The sequence below is a fragment of the Psammomys obesus genome, unplaced genomic scaffold, assembly GCF_907164565.1.
Source record: "Psammomys obesus unplaced genomic scaffold, mPsaObe1.curated_primary_1811, whole genome shotgun sequence".
In the NCBI taxonomy this organism is placed as follows: domain Eukaryota; kingdom Metazoa; phylum Chordata; class Mammalia; order Rodentia; family Muridae; genus Psammomys; species Psammomys obesus.
In genome coordinates this window covers 5,102,317-5,121,461 of record NW_026587556.1, presented here as the reverse complement: position 1 = coordinate 5,121,461, position 19,145 = coordinate 5,102,317, and the positions used below count along the sequence as shown (strand labels likewise).

Genomic DNA, 19,145 nt, shown 5'->3' with positions numbered 1-19,145 from the left:
AACCGTCTTTAGGTCCCCACACTAGTCATTCAGCAGGCACTCTGCTTGGCAAAGACCTCAGGCAGATGGAAACTATAGACTCAACACACAGGCCAGAGTCAAATGGACTGGAAGAACTAGGAGACTTGTGGCTCCGAGGAATGCAATTCATGCAGAAAAGCGTTGTCAGAGCAGGGCCAGGGAACCTCGTGGGAAGAAAGCAAAATAAACAGTTCAACAAAGAAAACAAAGGCTGGCCAATGGTCTTTTCTAAAGCTTGAGTACACTGAAACTTCAGTGGGTGCCTTCGAAAAGACAGCATCAAAGAAGACCCTTGCAAAGCAAATAGACCAAGGAAGGAGGCTTCCCTCCCTCTACACACTGGGGGAGGGAGTACACTCTGCTCTTCCTTCCCATTCAGCCTCCACTTCTTCTGAGGCAAATCTTTCCTCTTCATAAACAGAAGCAGCAGACAGTGACCTGCAGAACCCAAGTCTCTGCCTATGCTGAAAGATGGAAAGGTGGAGAACTCAGCCCAAGTTTGTTATGATGCAATGTACAATTGCTTCGGATCACAGAAGTAAATCATAAAAGAGAGCACTTGAAGGAGGCAGCCAGGTCAAATTCGGACAGCCTGTAACCTACCTTTTATGAATGAGAAGCCCCTCCCGAAGTGCTCAAGGACTCTTGCAGAGAGTATATGAAATACACAGCTGTGGCACTTTTTCAATGGTGTGTGGCATGCCCCAAGGCACTTTTTGGTGTTTCTTACAGCGGCTGTCCCTGCTTTTAGAACCAAAATCCATCTATTCCCAGTTAAACTTGAGTTGGGGAACCTTCCCTCTAGGCATGTATTACTGCTTAGCTAAAAACCAAAGTCAGAGCCGCCCAGAGTTTGGTCATTTAAACAAGATTAAAATACTTCAAGCTGACCTCCTTTACTCTTCTTGACTACTTTCATTAAAATGGAAGCTCATGCAGGTCTTTACTGCCAAATCTCAAGGATTAGTTACCATAGAGAAAATGAACAGGAGTGAGCACACTGTGTGTGTGTGTGTGTGTGTGTGCGCACAGGAAATACAATAAAGACCTGTAAGAAAGCAAAATAAACACAGTAGGTAACAGGACACTAATATAATCTAATGTAATTTTAAATTAATCACCATAGCCCCAACAGATAAGATGTGAAGAATCAGAGTAACACTTAGAAGTCAAATCAACTCTTAGGACTCAGGTTTGTCAGCTTGCACCCGGAAATTCCCCATATGTTTACAGTACACCTTGAAATACAGGAACTCTGTTCTTTGGAGAAGCCAGAGTTTAGTTTATCTCAGCAAGAAGCAGTTTGCTGTAAACTAGCAGGGCTTTTTCCACACGAGTAACAGAGATCGGAGTAACGACTTTTAGTGGTTTCTCTTGTAAAAAGGAGAGGAATCACACTTGGCTCCCTCCACACAGACCCTTATGACAGGACATACTACTCCCTTATGCACTTGGCAGGATTTGGATATTATTAAAATGCATTGTAAGGAGACTATGACTCTGCTCTGGTGAGACAGTAAAAGACAGACACATGTTCTCATGTGACGTAACTCCTGTGAGCTAAGCCCTTACTACCTGGAGTGGCCCAAACCAGGGCACCGGGCACCTTAGAAACAATTTACAGGGGCTGTCCAGCAGTGAAGGATCTTCTACCGATGAACCTTTCAAAGAGCCTTTAAAAGTGCATGCTGTCACACTTTCTGTGAGTTAGTGTCCTGTTGTGTCTGGAAAACACTATTTCTTTGGAATCATCCACCACCTCTGGCTCTCACTATCTTTCCTCTCTTCTTCCACATAGTTCGCTGAGCCTTGAGGGAAGGGGTGTGATAAAGACATTCCATTTAGGAACTGGTGCTCCAAAGACTCTCACTCTAGGCACATTGTCTAGCTGAGGGTCTCTGTGTTAATTCCCATCAATGGCAAGAAGCTTAGCCAAACAAAACCCCAGCAGGGAGAACTGAGCACAAAGTCCCACCCCTAACCAATAAGCCACTTGCAATTGATACCTGCTGGGAGAGAGGAACATCAGTTTTATCCCATGGAAGGATGCTGGCTATATCAACACACTTCAGACCAAGCCTCATGCTAAGCATGTCTCATGCCAACACAAAGTAGCCCTCAGGTTGTTGGTGTTGTTTTAACATGCTTTTTTGTTTGCTTTGTTTTAGCTAGGTGTTTTTTTTCTTTCTTTCTCCCCTCCCCCTTCCTTCCTCCCTTCCTTTCTTTCTCTTTTGTGGAGAGAAAGAACATGAACTTGTTGGTGACTTATCTGGGAAGAGTAAAGGGAGACAAAAAATATAAACAAGATACATTATATGATTTTCTTTAAAAATGAAGAAAATTCCTTTTACTGCACAGGTTTCATGTAATTCATTCTAGTGTTTACTCAGATCTTTAAATTGAAGCCAAGCTTGTATTCCTGTAAGAGTCCCAAGTGGGAGAACTTCATGCTATAAATCTGTCCCTCTAGTTGCAGGTAACTAGTTTTAAGTTTTAAGTACCTACGACTTTTAAACATTTGAGATACCACTTAATCCGTAATACTAGGTCAGTGGATTTTAGGCAGTTTGTGTTTGTGGCTTTGTGTCACAGATCTTCATGCTTTTCTTTCCTGAAAATGTACCCTCATGCTCTATGGCAGATCCTGCCCTGCATTCTTTCCTTTTCTCCTGTTAAGTAGACGAAAAGGACAGAGGACTCAGGCCACAAAGATGGTTCAGAAACCATGGTGCTGGAGGTAATATACAACATACTGGAGGAGAAAAGTAAGCATCAATCATACTTCCAGAAATCTATAATAATAGCCTGGCCTGGCAAGACATGACCAGCGGTGAATAGTGGCACAAAGATCATGGGAGTTCCACTCCACAAGATCAAACTTGTACCAGGCACCCTTATCAGATAAGAACCTATGGACAGACAAGTCATAGGCCCTAGCAGAAACCTAATACTATTATGCTGCTACACAGACATAGCATTAAACTGAATCCTAATGACATCACTGTACCCACAGATCAATGAACCTCTCAACCCTCATCTGAGAAGATTCTATTTGCAGTAAATGGGATCTAACACAGAGACCCACAACTGGACATCTTGTAGAGAGCAAGAGACTTCAGAATGCTCAACACTAAAGAAAACCTGTATACTTGGCCCTGCCTCACCACTCCATTAAAAATTCATTCAAGGATCACTGTAGAAACAGGGATGGAAAGCGTCTAAGCACAGGCACTGGATGACTACCTGGTAACAGTGTCTTCCGGACCAAGCTGTACATACAAACTCTAGCATTTGCAACAACATACCAAAACCGTTGCAAGCCCAAACCAGACTAAATCCCAGGAGGAGACAAGAGCTGTGCACACAATCCCACCTCTCCCTGTGGAGCTACCAGCAATTGTTAGCTGCCGGGAGATAGAGATAGTTTTGAGAGTGTAGCTCCTGGTAAATCAACCACACTTCCTGGGCAGCGCCAATTGATCTGGGGAAAGGACAACAAAGCTGAGTGGAGGAGGAACTAGGTAGAGTCAGTCAAGGAAAGTGATATGATCCAAACACACTCTACAAAACTCTCCAAGAACTAATTAAAAAAAAAATTTAAAGTCCTTTTTTTAAAAAGTACAAAACAGAGAGGTATCACTAGATCCAGTTTTACAATTGGTGTTTTGGGTTTTTTGTTTGTTTGTTTTTTGTTTTTCAACTTCTGAGTTTGGTGTTGTTTGTCTGTCTTCCACGAGCTTCAGAGTTCTAAGGAGTTGGTGCAATGTCACTATCCCAGCTAAGTCCCAACAACCCAAGTGCAATGCAAGTATGCCCACTCCTATTCTGGTACGCCTTTTGGTCAGATCACATCAAAACAAAACTGGCAAAGAGTATGTTTCAAGTTTTTCTCAGCATGGTTACCTGACAAATGTTGTGTAGAAAAAAGATGCTATCTCACTACACATTTTTTTTCCCTGCTCATTCTTTTCAGTGTACTCTTTCCAAAAGAGGCGAAAATCTAGCTAATTTGTCATTTAGTATTCGAAGAGTTCACAAGCCATTCCTAGAAACATATCTGCTAACATTTACTTTCCTGCTGAATGAACTTCCCTGGGGGCAGGTAGAGGGATACAGCAGTAACAAGAATGAATGACAGGCAGCCCTGTGTTGTGGGCCCTTGTTTCCCTGAGGAAAGGACTTAAATGAACTTGCTGGGCGGCTAGAGGAAACAGCCTGTCTTACATCAGTGCAAAGCGAGCTCTTACACCTAAGAGCAGGATGGACACACAGCACAGTGGTGCCCTCAGGTCTGGGTGGGGCAATATTCCTGATGTAAAACTCACTCCCAAGTGTCTTCCTATGGGGATAAATTTCGTTAAAGTTCAATTTTTAGACCTCATATTTTGAAAAGTAAACAAAACGAATGCAGTAAATTTCTGCTTTCTTTGAAGCCAGGCTTAACATGAGTGGAAGCATTGTACTGAAAGAAAAAAGTCGGTTACAGCCCAGTACCTCCCAGGCCCCCACAACAGGTTTGACAGCAGCCTCTATAGAGTCGGCAGCTTCCGGTTCAGTGACTGTGAATGCCTCAGTCAATATCTGCTCCGGACTGTGTTGCTGAGCACAGCACAAAGAACACAGGAATTTTTTTTTTTTCCCCAAGAAGCTGCCACTCGGCCTCCATGAATGTTCGCTGTAATTAGGGCCTGTTTTCTCTGCAACTGAGGAGCAGATTCAATATTTCAGTCATTAGAAATACCGCAGAGCTGAGACGCATTACACCTTTTGAATGCGACCCGTTTCGTGTTCATTTCTCAGTGTAAAGCAAAATGTGTGCTGGTTGATCAGTGTGTGCCGTCTGCCCAGTGCAATTTTAAAAGTTTAGGAGGAAACACTTGATCATATATTCAAGGCAACAGTGGGGGCTGACTGTGAAGGCCGGCGGTAAAAACTGATCCTCAAGCTTCTAAACGCTTCTGCTTATTTTGAAAAACTACAACCAAACATTGAGACTTATTCTCTGAACTCAGATGACATACAATGAAAGCTCTCGGGAACAGTGTGAGAAAGGCTGGACGTTCCCGTGAACGACAACGCACAGCGGTAATCACAACAGAGGACAGGATGAGGCTGGAGACAGGTGCCATTCTGGACCAGGGCTGGCACAGTCAGGAAGCAGTTTCCCCAGGTCACACTTGGGACGCTGCAGTTACTCACCTGTGCCCTTTCTGTTAACAGTAGCTGCAGAAATAGTACACAGTGGATGTCACTGTGCCCCAGTAAAACTGTAGTGAGAAACACAGATTGTGGGCCAAGTTTGGCTTCGGAGTCACATACTAACTTAGGTGATTGTTCCCAGTAGAAGTCTGGTAAGAAGACACCCAAGCGGGAACATGTTAAGTGAAGAAGCAAGCATGAATTATCTGAAAGGAAAAGGTTGGGGGTGGGGGGCAAAAAACAAACCACTCAGAGTAAGTTAAGGAGGCTTGAAGTCTACTGGATACACAAAGTAAGTGCTGGCTACTTGCGCATGTTTTAATACAGTCTTGTCAAAGTAGTAAGATGTACCACACAGCTAAGTCAACTGTCCCATCAGCCTCACACACTCTACAGCAGTGCACACTGGCATCTGAGTTTTCTAGCTATAGAGAAACTTTTAATTCAAAAGCCCGAACAAAAACGTGGCTTCCACTGCACTTCTCCAGACTGTCATGTGCCCATCTTAGAAAGTTGCAGAAGCCAGCAGCAGATGCCCACGCCCTCCCACAGGTATTGACAGAATCGGCTAAGACAGACCCAGGCCTGCAAAGTGTGTGGTTTTCATTTCTATCAGCAGAGACACAGCAACAGGGGCAAATAGTGTGGACTCCAATCCCTGAACTAGAATACAGCCATGGCCCACAGCAATTATGCTATATGCTCTTAATCTTTGGATGGCTATAAGCTTAAAATGGGGCTAATTATAAAAACCCCCATCATAGGCTTCGGGCAAGTATCACAGTAGATAATTACGGAAAGCCTTTAAAATTGAGCTTAACACACACGGTAAATCAAAGGCATTGGCTATGGTCATTATTATGTATTTTTTTTCCCATGTAAACTGTTTCTTTTGTCCCTTATCAACGAAATTCTGGTATTCAAAATATAACTAGTACCATATATCTACATATAACTAGTACCACATATATATAGTACCATATATATGGTACTATTATATGTATATATGTATATATACATGTGTATATGTATATGTATGTATATATGTATATGTATGTGTATGTGTATGTGTATGTGTATATGTATATGTATATGTATATGTATATGTACACACACAACTAGTACCCAAGTCCAAGGAGACAACAAATCTCTATAACAGTAGCTGATTAACTATCAAGGGATTAGCCTGGTGGTAGGAAGCATTTACCACTGCAATAGAAACTTTTAATAGAATCTTAGCAATCAAGCATTTTGGAATTTTCACTCCTGAGTGGGATAGCTTTGTTGGCATTAGGAAACATACTCTAACAAAAACAAACAAATGAAAATGAAAAGAAAAAACTTGTGACAGCAGCCTAATAAACAACAATCCATTCTCATCACTAAAATAATAATAATATAATTATAATTATAATATTTATATATAAACATATATGATTATACTATATGTGTAATATTTTATAATATAAAAATTATATTATAGTTATAACCCTGTAATAATAATAATAATAATAGTACAGCATGGACTCAGTTGCACATATGCAAAGAAATACAATACTCAATGTAATAGAATGTTATTACACTTTACCAGTCTCAGCAGCATCTGTGGTAGATCCAAACACTAGAGGATATAAAACACTTTCCTTTCTTTTTTTAAATTATGCTATTAAAATATTAAAAACCAGTTATGCCCCAAATATAATATGTTGCTACATCTCCTTATCTTAGTGGAGGATTCCCTTGGAATGAAATGAAACCACTATTTTGCATATGTACTCATCATAGAGTTTTAAGTAAAGGATCAGGCTGAAGACTTCTGAATAAATGTTTCATGTATTCCCAATAAACTAAAGAGATGCTGAATCCATTGGTGAAGGAAGACTGAATAACAGCCCTGGTCATCTACTCAATGTATCTTTCTCTATATATTTACCATAATGGTTTATCTTTTCTTGCACTTTCTCTCTCTGGGAAATAATGAATGCAATCATTCTCCAAACTTGCTGCTCACCCTCTGCTCTCAAGCCTAAAAGGCTGTCTAATCACGGGGGCAAAGCCTCCCTTGTCCCAGTGTACTCTATTTCAAAGCTAATATGAATGCTCTTCCCTGTACTTCCTCTCCAGGCAGCAGGAGGTGGAGCACTTCTTGCGAAAAGAATAGCTCTTCTTAGTTAAGAGTGATTGCAGTGAGTTGGGTAGCCTCCATGTAAGCCACCTTGACTCAAGGAAAAGAATCACGAGAGTACTCATTTTTCACTGGCCAGCGAAGATAAAGGCGCTTTTCTAAGAGGAATTAGTACACACTAGCATCTGTGTACCGGCTGGAGATGCTGGTGAAGTGCTATTCTCCTCCACCACATGGGCCAAGCACAGTGCTCAGTTCCACTGGCAAGAAGATCAGATCACTGGGGCTTGAATTATTGCAATGGATTAGTAACTAAGGAGTCAGCTTTGGAAAATGAATTGCAGATCTCGGTATAAAGCAAAGGGAGAGTCCAAAATCTAATTCATACTGGTTCATGAATGAGAAAAACTTGGCTCAAAGAGTTTTTACATACAGAATAGATCCCAGCACACCCTGGGAACCTTAAATGAATGTGAATGAAATCATACTGGAATTCAAAACCTTAATAATTTGGGTTTCTAAAAGTAAATCATACCTACTTTTAAAACAAAAAAATGATCAAATAGGTTCCAACACTTAAAATGCATTCATACTCAAAATGCAAAAGTACATTCTTTACTGCTATTAAAAAAAAAAAAGCCACGAAAATGTGTGTGTATTCTTGGAGGAGCAAGATATAACTAACCAACTGTCTACATTTTAAGAGAAACTTTAAAAACTGGTAGCAACTAGTCGTCTAGAGGGTTTCATTAGGGCCCATAGGATATGATACAGTCCTGATGTGAACAACTCAAGCCAGGGCACAGAGAAGACTGAACAAAACCCACCCATCACTGCTACGGTTTATCAGTGATGCACCAACTAAGCTCAGTATACGCTATGTAGACTTTGGTGATTTTTCTAAAACGTGTTTTTCCTAAAACGTGTTTTTCCCTATCCATAGAGTCTGTGATCATAACAAGAAAGAAAGACATTTCAACTGTCGTTTGGGCACAAGCCGTTGCGAATTCATTCCCAACAACTCAAAAGTTAAGAAAAGATTCTCATAGTCAATGCTTAAGAAACTATTTGGATGGCATAAACACAACACAGCCATTGTTTATTTTATAAAACAATTTAATGTGACAAGCTAGCGTGAGATACGTTTCTAACTTAAGTTCATGATTTTGAGCTGAAAGAAATATCACCAACAAATCCTAATATTATTTGTATTCATCCTCTTCCCTAAATTCACTCCCACCTAAATTTCTATCCTTGAGCTACCCTGCTCAACCAGAAACTGTGGATAACAACATGAGAGCGAGGAGGATAAGCTAATGGCATTTCACATAACAAACTCGGTTTTTAAACATGGGCTGACATATTTCCGTACATATTTATAAGGCTTCTGGGTTATTATTGGGCTGTAATTGCAGTTGTTCTACCACCTAATAAGCCACGGTTGGAAAAACAAAAGCAGGTTAATTTGTGATTTCCTCTACTCATTCAGAGGCAAATTAAGTGTCAAACAGCTAATACAGAACATATTTCATTTTATGAGATTTTAATTTAATTCTGCACCATATCATTGATGACTTAATATTGGGTGGTTTATCTAAAAAGAGGGGCAATTTATAAATCTTTTCAATAGATTCTTTAATGATGGAATATGATAGCATAATTACCGCAGTGCCTGCCATCCTTCTGAACACTGGTCTGTCAGCATTTCCATCAACACAGGCCCCTGTTTTCCAGAGACTTATAATTTAGTTTCTAAAGTTGGCACCAGAAGAACAATTGTGTTTACAAAATAATGAGAATATCTCCAAGTTTTATCCTCCTGTAATTAAAAATATTCACTCTAAAAGCTTTAGTGAGTTAGTTCACTTGATTTCATTTTCCAGAAGACAATTATACAGCAAGCATTCTGGAATTCAAATTCTCAATAAGATACTTTTACACTTTATAGTTACTACTTTGAAGACTTGGGTATATGGGCCACATTTACAATCAACACCCTCAGCATTAACAGTTACAAGTGTGCCCACACCTGTCAGAAAAGTCATCATGTGGCAATAGTGGAGAATACCCCCTTTCAGTGGACTAGGAGAAGGGAATGGGAGAGAAGCGGAAGGGAGGGTGGGACAGGGGAGTTGAGAGAGGGGGCTTCAATTGGGATTCTTTTTTTTTTTTTTTTTTGGTCTTTTTGTTATTTTGTCTTCCCCTCCCCCCCCTCCCCCCCGGAGCTGAGGACCAAACCCAGGGCCTTGCGCTTGCTAGACAAGCGCTCTACCACTGGGCTAAATCCCCAACCCCGGGATATTTAATGAATAAATTGTGAAGAAAAAGAAATTCAATTAAAAAGAAAAGAAAAAGAAAAGGTTATCATGGAGCAAGACCAGAAGAAACTCAATGCCCTTACATATCAACCCTAAGCATTTAGAGAGCCAACCTTTGCAGAATACATACATGAAGGCTGTTTTATCGAGTTCCTTCTGCAAGGTAGACAGCTTCATTTCAATAAAGTGGAAAAACCACACCATGAGGAGTTTGCCAGAGCCTACAGAACAAGTGAGTGGCAAACCCAAAGGGGAATCCAAGCGTGCTAATAACCCAACTACTGCCTCAAAGACTGGACCAGCCTGGCTGTCCACTGAGTGCCATTTACTTGTCTATCTGTTCATATGCTGGGCACTTTCCACAAAGGAGCAAAGAGCAACGACAACTCCTGACAAATTACCAAGCAAGAAAAAAACCATGACAATAAATAGGTACACATGAGATGCTACAGACACAGCCTCTGGGATAGTATGAACCATAGCTCACCATGCAAAGGCATTGAAGGCAATGCGAAGGGGAAACTCTATAAAGGCGTGGAGATGTAACTTGCTCTAAATTCCCAGAGCCTCTTTCCTAAGCTCAGTATCCACCCAGGGATCTGCTAGAACAAGATGAAGTGGCACAACCCCAGGAAACTACAGACATGTGCTGTGTTCCACAGCCACAACATTCTCTCAGAACCCTCTACAACATCTCTTGAAACTCAGAATTGTCAAGCAGCCTTACGTTATAACTCTTTGATAATTATACATGTAGGCTGCTCAAGAACAATTTAGTCAATTACTGCTTATGTATCTTAAAACTTGGCTGAAAAAGTAGAAAGCACTGGGAAGCTTAGAAACCGCAGCTCAATGTCACAGCTGAAGCAAAAGTCCACCAAAAGCTGAGAGTCCACCAACTCTCAGCAACTCCAGATATGACTTACCTTAACTGTGTCACTGCTTTTGCTATGAACTGAAACAGTGGGTGCAGGTGGCTTTGCTGTTCCTATAAGTCCGCCAGAGGACCAATAAGTGCAGTTTTAAATTGGTAATTTCCTACTTAAGTCTACTTATAAGATGAACTATAATAAGGCCAGAAGAAAGAGTTCAGCACATCCTGTTAAAAAAAATCTCTAGGACATGATTTTTGAAAGAGTGAAGAGCTTCTAGATTCCATAGAACATCTGACTTAAATTACTTCATCACAAAGACTCAAGTCCAGGAGGAATTAGACATCTGTCTCTAAGGCCTTGTATCATCTAGATACAACACGGAACCCCAACTAAGATCCATGCGGTCCCATCCATACCATAAAGGTGACTCACAGGTCATCTTGCGAACTCAATTAGAAAGTCACTTTTCCCTTTGTGTAGTAGGACTTCAGTTGGTCCTTTCCTTTTATGTGTGTGTATTCTCGGCAAGCTTCAGAACTCTGTAAATACTTGCTTATATTCCAGTAAAAGTCACAAGAAGAGTAAGTCGCAAGTTTCTGCCTTTCCCTCTGTAAATACCCACTTCTGCAATGCTTACAGAAGTCTCAATGCAGATTTATTACTTACCTCCAGGCAAATCGGAACTGAAATTACAATTCAGTAATAGGAGATGGATCCCAAAACCGGTTGGTAAAATATTATATGTGTACGTGGGCATGCAGTTAGCACTGTTAATATCAATTAATTCTGTTCACAGAGGAGGACTTGCTTTAAAACAACTTCATTTTTCTTCAGCATACCATATAATTACACAGCTGTAACTAATAGTCAGAGAGATGCAATCTAGCATCTATATAACCAGCATTATTCTTCAAAGTATTATTCCTGCTTTTCTAACTTCCCTGTCTCAGAAAGAAAGGTGATTATTACATATGACTACATGTGTACCAAGGCCATTAGCAGGAAGCAGCCCCTCCCAGAGAGAACATCCAATTATTATAGCATATGGCAGCTTTCTGGATGGTACTGCAGAAGAATGCTCTGTTCGTTTGTAAATCCACGATTCTTTTTCTTTCCCCTCAATACCAAGTGAGATAATATTTATTTCCATGAGATTTTCTTTTACAATAAATACATTTTATCGCTGCATTTCTTTTCTTTTATCTTATGTGAAGCACGGGCTCAGTCACATTTGCCATTTTGTTTGGGTGACATTCTCATCAATCAAGCGACTGTTGGTATATGGACCACGGGGACTCTGAAAAATCCTCCATAATAAACATTTCATTTTGATCCACTGTAATCCTTGGTCAGAACTCTTCCACATACCACAAAAATTTAACTTCAAACCTAAACCAAAACCAAACACGTATTTTAAGCTTTCAGGATTTAAATTTAACACTTCAGTTTTAACTTTGTATCTCACAGCTGTTTGTCTCTCATCAGCCACATAGTCAGAAAGCAGTTGCAAGCTAAACCTTATGACAGGCAAACTCCAAAAGCACAGGGTCTGCTACAGTGAGTCTAGGAACAGAGAGACCTTTGCCATGTTTTAAGAGTAAACCTTATACTGCTATCACCGCTTCAAAGCCCAGAAGACATGCATTAACAAAAAGTCCTGAAGCCATAAAAGCCAGTATTTAGGTCCATTTCATTAATGGGTAACGTTTTAATACTTACACATGTAATGGAGGAATAGGAGATGGGTCGTAATGGTAACGGCCCTCATGATGTCTGGCATCAATTGGTACAGGAGGATGGAAGGCAGGGAAAAGATGAGGAGGGTCTGAAAAGGAAAGAAAGTACACCTTACATAAAACGAATACTTTAAGATAGCATTTCAGCCCAAGGCAACTTCACTGAACCGAATCTCTTTTAAGAATTTCAAGAGCTGAGACCAAAGAGATGGATCAATGATTAAGAGCATTTGTGGCTCTTGCAGAGGGACCTGAGTTTGATTCCCAGTTCCCACATCCAGTGGCTCAAAATTGCTTACATCTCCAGCTCCAAGGGATCTAACCCCTTTGTCTGGCTTCCACAGGAACCTGAAGTCATGTGCAAATCGCCATACAGACACACATACAGATAATTAAAAATAATGCTTTAAAAGTGAATTTCTAGAACAGTCATTGAAAGCTAGTGAAGAGGCTCACTGACATACTGTAGAAATATGACGAGGCAAGCAATGCATGCCTGCTCTGGAAAAAGCAGAGCCACTGGTGCACTTTACACCGGAAAAGCAAGAACGAGATGCACAGCTTCTTTCTTTGGAAGGAAGGCTGCCCACAGGGTAGGATTCACAAAACTAGGAAAAAAATCACATTGTCAAGTAAATTTTAAATAAGCACACCACAATATTAATATCAGTGTCATGCCCCCTGGGGGGGGGGGGTTAAAGGTGTCTTACCTACAATTTCTGCTGGTGTCTATATATATATATACACACACACACACACAACATATACATGATTAAAAAAACAAACAAACAAACAAACAAACAAACAAAAAAAAAAAAAACCCCGCATGTTTCCCTTTCTTCTTGGCCTCATAGTTCTGGTACCAGGACAGTCAAATTTCCTCTTTCCCCAAAGAAGAGACCTACAGATCTGACTGGGAGTGATGATAAGATCCACTGGGCCTCATCACAGAGGGAGATATGGGGGAACTAAGAAAACTATTCCCTTTGTAGCCAATGTAGCCCCTCTCTTCTGCTCTTCCTCACATCCTGCCCATCAGCTGCAGGGTCCTGGGTGTGTGTTCTACTTTTCCATAATCTCCTTACCCAAATTTACTTGTACCTGATGTCTCTTCAAGTCTAAAGGTAAAGATTTATTTAAAATATAGTGATCTGGTCTATGAACTGAAGAAAATGACAAAGGGATTTAGAACTAACATTTTGTCTACGTTCCAAGGAATAAAATGAGAGACCAAAATCTGTACCTTTAGCACCAGTGCTAATTGGTATCACAGCAAATATGTCAGAATGTGATCCTTAAATGGTGCCACTGAGCACTGACAGTCAATGTCACAGCAGAGGCACACACAGCAGAGCACTCCTGGGGATTAAAATGCACAGCCAACAAACCTTAGAATGGTACCCAGTTCCTTCAGGATTCTTAAGATTATAATTAGCAGGCTTAAAGGCAAATCAAACAGAAGCCCAACAAGCAGGTTCTGTGCATCGAGAGCAGCCACCGGAAGGTACAAACCTGGCAATAAGGTCTAGGAAACTGCCAAGTACAACAGGCCAGCGTGTGAACTGCACTTCCTGAGTTGGCAAGGAGGCACCCCAATGGAGGGTGCCAAGTAATAAATGTGAGTGGACGTGGGTGGCTAGTACACTGTTGACCTCAGCTGAATCTCATTTTCTTCCCTCTACATCTATCTATTTACCGAGTTTTCTTCAATATACCTTCTAGCATGTAAGCTGTACTTCTCTCTTTCCCCCCAAGTTTTCCCCTGGTGTCCTTCCTTTAAAGATCTAAGTATACTTAGGACAAAAAGGTAAGAGGGAAAAAATATAAGGATGTACACACTAATTACATGCAGCCCACAAAGGAGGGGCTCTTTCATTAGTATTCCCCAATGTTCAAAACCTAGGAAAGAGCGCAAGAGTTCTACGAAACTCAGGAATGCCACTGACTCAGTGAATATGCGTGCTTGTTGTAACATCAGGTAAGGAGGGAGTTAACAGTAGAGAAGCAGAGAGGGAATTAATTCGGCGTTATCAAATCAGTGTCACTGTGGCATCATGAGGAAATTCATCAGGTGGGGCTATTTAATCACTTTTCACACCTCACACAATGCATAAGTACACCTGAAAAAAAAAAACTACTGTATTTTAAGTTTAACAATCAGTACTCAAAGGATGTAAGCCAGTGCTCTTGTAACGGCTTGCTAAATTTGAGTTTCAGGTAGAAATTTATTCAGACACATGGCAAATTCACTGTTACACTTAACTCAGCAATCCCGAGATGAAAAGCCACCCTATGGAAAACCAAAATGCCCTATTTTATTTAAGCAGCATTGATGAAAGTTATCGTATCCATCCTCCTAAAGTCAACATAAAATTAAATGAAGCAGTCTTTGAGACTAGTTGGAAAGTCAGCCAGATTCTCACTGAATGTGTCTGAAGTTTGATCCACATTAATCACAATCAAATCTAGGGTAAAGGCAATGGTCATCAAAGACACCAAAACAGGCTTGGCTCTGCAGCACCCCTCCCCACCACTGGTGTCATCAGTCTTGGAAATAAAAGGAATACTTTTAATAGAACGGCGTGGAAATGAAGCAATCGTAAAATATGGTCTCAAGGCTTCTCATAGGCACCTGTCTCAGGCAACACTGGGACCAACTGGGTCAGAGTTGGAAGAAAAGTTTCATCGTAGTTTTAGTCATGAGAGAAAGATATCACATACATCTGTGACATTTAGTGAAGTCCTCACCTGTTAGGTTTAAAGCATTTCTGAGAGTTTGAAAGTTAATTCTATGTGTATCTTGCAGCCCTGTTTATACAGTGTTATGGTCAGGGAAGTTTATGAATTCTTAATTCTGGAAGTGTATCTAAATAAAGAGCAGAAGATGTGATGTCATGTGACAACTGGTTGTAATTTAGAGTTTTCCAACTCATATGCTTCCCTGTTGGTTAAGTTTAAGCAGGATTTTCTAGACTTTGAAGCCCATGTGAACAATTGTAGGTTACATTTAGGATATTCATGGAAATCACCCCTCTTAAGCCACTTTTTTCTTTTGGAAGGGGCAGAACCAGCCAAGACAACCCTCTTTTGATTTAAGGAATGCTTGACATACCCTGAAATGACAAAGAATAAAACACAGGAAAAGCACTCCTGTCACACCTATCATCACACGGGAATAATCCCAACATTCCTTGGAAGATGCTGCCCAGTCCTCAAATGCCTGCCTCAACTTGCATCTTGGTTTGTTCTTTCTATGTATCAGCAGCATATTCCATCACAGGCCCAAAAAGCTGTACAGGGAAACCCACAAGATGAGAAAAGGTCCCTGTTGCCAGCAACCATCATAATCAGCCACCTCACGGTTTATTTTTCACACATGAGCAGAGCAGCTGGGGTGCATCATAACTCAACGTATGTGTAATATGTTACGGCACCCTAGCCATCTTTTGCCCCAGGACATGACAAAACACTCCATGATGACTTCTCCAAAGTCAGGGGAAAACTGCTGAAGCAGAAGGAAGTGCCACTAAACCTGGCTACCTCCTATTTATCATACAATTTCCTGACTGATGGCTCCACAAACCAACTGCTAAGTGCTGTGTACTCTACTGTCAGCAAACTAACGCGCTAAATGGAAGACAGGGAGAATAATGTGCAGACCTGGTGGAATCAATTTTACCGAGGGAATTAAAATTCCAGTAGGTAGGGGTGAGTGTGTGGAGCCACGGTAAGCAGTGGACTATATACAAGCATGGCTGCGAAGATGATTTATTACACACCTGCCCAATGGTTGATTGTGGTGCTGGAGGCCTCTGATACTAAGCAGAAATTTGAAAGGTGTGTCCTAGCAAAGTCTTTAAACCTTATGAATATGTAATCGACTTGATATACCTTTAAATAGAAGCGCATGGTAAAAACCATTGGAGCTGGGTAGAGTTGTCAGTATGCAGCTTCACACTGCCTGTCATCATGCCAAGTGTTAGGGGGTTCATTAGAGATGAGAGGCACTGAGGTTTAGGTCTCTTTGCAACAGCATGGGCTGATCATAAAACCTATGGCGAGGGAATGCATGGAGATTGATCTTCAGTTACAGACTTCTCCCAGGAAATAGTTTCAGTATCCTCGGGCTATAAGATCTCTTGGATGCCATCCTGGGAAACTGTCTTTTAAGGTTTGAAATTTACATACAAAAATGTAGATTAAAAAGGGAGAGATCAAAGTCAACTCAGCGAATGCCCTGAAGGAGTAACTCACCAAACAATGCCAGAGTGGCCTGAAAGCCCAGGAGGCTGTAGATGCGAAATCAACAGAAGTAAACTGCTGGTTGCAGAAGTCCTCCTGGTTGATTTCGGAACCAATGCGGTCTGGCCTTGCGACTGTGTCAAGACTGTAGCTGGAGCAATGCTGCACCTGATGGTTAGCCACCCCTGTACCTGCTGTCAGTAAAGAGACCTTAAAGGGATGCATGCGCTTCTATGCTGGTATCTACTGGGCTAAATTTAATACAAGCACCCTCCTTACATAGAGTGAGGTCTCAAGTAGGAAAGCAGGGAAAAAGAAGAAAGGAAAAGTCAAAGCAATGGCAAGAAATTCCACTGATGAAATGGTATAGACAGGCACCCCAGACCTTACCACAGTTTCTTGTAAACTTGGGACATTTTCGGTTGTCACCTCTTCCAGGGTCCAGTGGCTGGAGGGAGACACTGTTAACAGCTGACTTCAACATCCAGACTGACACCAACCTCTGACTCTTGCTATCCCTGTCTATGGACATTCAGCACCCAGGAGGAACTGATCTGGCCCCTTGGGAGACATGGCAGGTAATTTACCACAAACCTAGAGTTAAGACAGTCTCTGGTTCTCCTGAGAGGAATCTAAGGAGTCCTGTTGCACACAGACAGAATAGGCCTGTTCAGCATCCATGGAGTATCACCCCATGGAGCACCAAGATATTGTTCTTCTTAAGTGTGTGCTGTATAGAGTGAAACCTCCTGAGAGTTATGAACACGCATCTATGGTGCAGGTGTTGTGAAAGTGCTCGTCACCTGGACCCTGAAAATGTGGTGTTCTGGAACAGTGACATTTATGACCGAATGAGACCATGTCACGAAAGTTTTAAGAAACTGTGTCTCTACATACTGTAGAAATTGTGCAGATGTACTCAGAGAATCTGTGTACAGAAGGCCTGACTTGGAGAGCACATGCTACAGAAAGGATCTGGAACTGTCAGACAACTCAGCTTCTGAATTTCAAGTTTTACTGACATACTGCCCGGCTTATTTGTCTACCTGTCATCTAGGGCCACATTCCTATAACAATGGTAGAACTTTCTAGTCTGATCAGAAATAACACTGAAAACACAAAACTTGAATTTACATAAAAAGTTTGACATACCTGTTGTTAGATCATGAAGTAGTTTTTAAAACTGTTTACAGCTCAGGAAACACACTATTTCTAAATCTCAAGAACTTCTGGCAAGTGCCTTAAGTTCTCTGATTAAGTTTATTAACATCTAGCAACCTTAGCTCCACATTAGAGGCCTTGGAGTTAATGTATTCAGAAGTCACCTAAGTTGTTAGGAAACCAAAGATCAGCAAAGATTCGGTTTAGGAGCTGTGTCCTATCAAAGAACCAAACAGAAAAGACCTCAAGCAGCCAGGCAAGGTGTTTCATACCTATAATCCCAGCAACTCGGGGAGGCAGAGACAAGCGGATCTCTGTGAGGCCAGCCTGGTCTACAAAGCAAGTCCAGGACAGCCAGGCTACACAGAGAAACCCTGTCTCAAAAAACAAAACAAAACAAACAAACAAAAAAAAAGAACTAAATAATCAAAAAGCCTCAAGTACTTTTCAGCAGCGAAGTTTAGCATACCCAAGCAAGGATCTCCAGCGTTTCTAAATCATTTTTACTGTCCCCACATCTTATCTGTCTGTATTTCTAAGCATCAAGATGAAAAGAAATCCCAGTGTCTGTTCAGATCCACCCCATGTCCCATAAAATAAAGCCTGCAAAGCAAGTGATACAGTCTGTCCACCTACTCTCAGAGCACACATGAGACAAGATCCCTGTCAGTGGATAGAAATGTAGGCACAGCGACAAGTCCTCAATTTCTCTCTCAATCCTACAGCTGAAGCATGAATGCTGAGGAGCAATCAGGTAACATATACCCAAGCCTTCCTGGAGAGGGCTGGCACAAGGCACTGAGTGTTGATACTGGTCTCCACAGACCTTCCAAAGAGAATGATGTTTACTAGAGAACGATGTGTCATCAAAGTCAATGGAAAACCACCAACATCTTGAGTATGCTGGCTGGCAACTGTATAACTCAGTGGTAGAGAACACACTTAGCATGCAGAAATACCTAAATTAGTTCTCAATGCTGGGGGTGGGGAATGAGAGAGAATTAAAAAAGAAATGAATGTGAATGATACATGCATTCTTTCTGTTCAAAATTAGACAAGTTTTTAAAGAATGGGTTATTCTTCTCTCTGCTTAAATTCCACCACTATCCCATTTATCATTCCTGTCAAAGAAGAGCTAAAATTCTTCGAATTGTTTGCCTCAATAACAGCAATAATCAAAATGATAGTGAAAATAAATAGAATCCACAGAATATGTTTATATGTTTGAAGCACACACACAAAAGAAGACTTTTGAGACAGGTGATGGCATTTATTTCTTCATGTGGCCTGACCCCAAGAAACAATTCTTATACAAATAGATGGAGAAATCAGTTAAGGTATTTGTCCAGTGGTATATGGAGGAAAAGTACAGGACCTAGGTGACTTCAAAGCCAATGCTCTTAGGTTTTTCATCGTCTCTTCTTTCTTTCTTTCTTTCTTTCTTTCTTTCTTTCTTTCTTTCTTTCTT

The 19,145-nt window shown here is 41.0% G+C and overlaps 1 protein-coding gene across 1 annotated transcript in view; it reads right to left on the bottom strand.

The window, feature by feature from the left end:
* Positions 1-19,145, bottom strand: part of Gli3 (GLI family zinc finger 3) — a 255,273-nt gene that overhangs the window by 108,765 nt on the left and 127,363 nt on the right. The window contains exon 3 of the mRNA XM_055603941.1: positions 12,258-12,363. Within this exon, the coding sequence (XP_055459916.1) occupies positions 12,258-12,363 (106 nt within the window). The remainder of the gene's footprint in view (positions 1-12,257; positions 12,364-19,145) is intronic.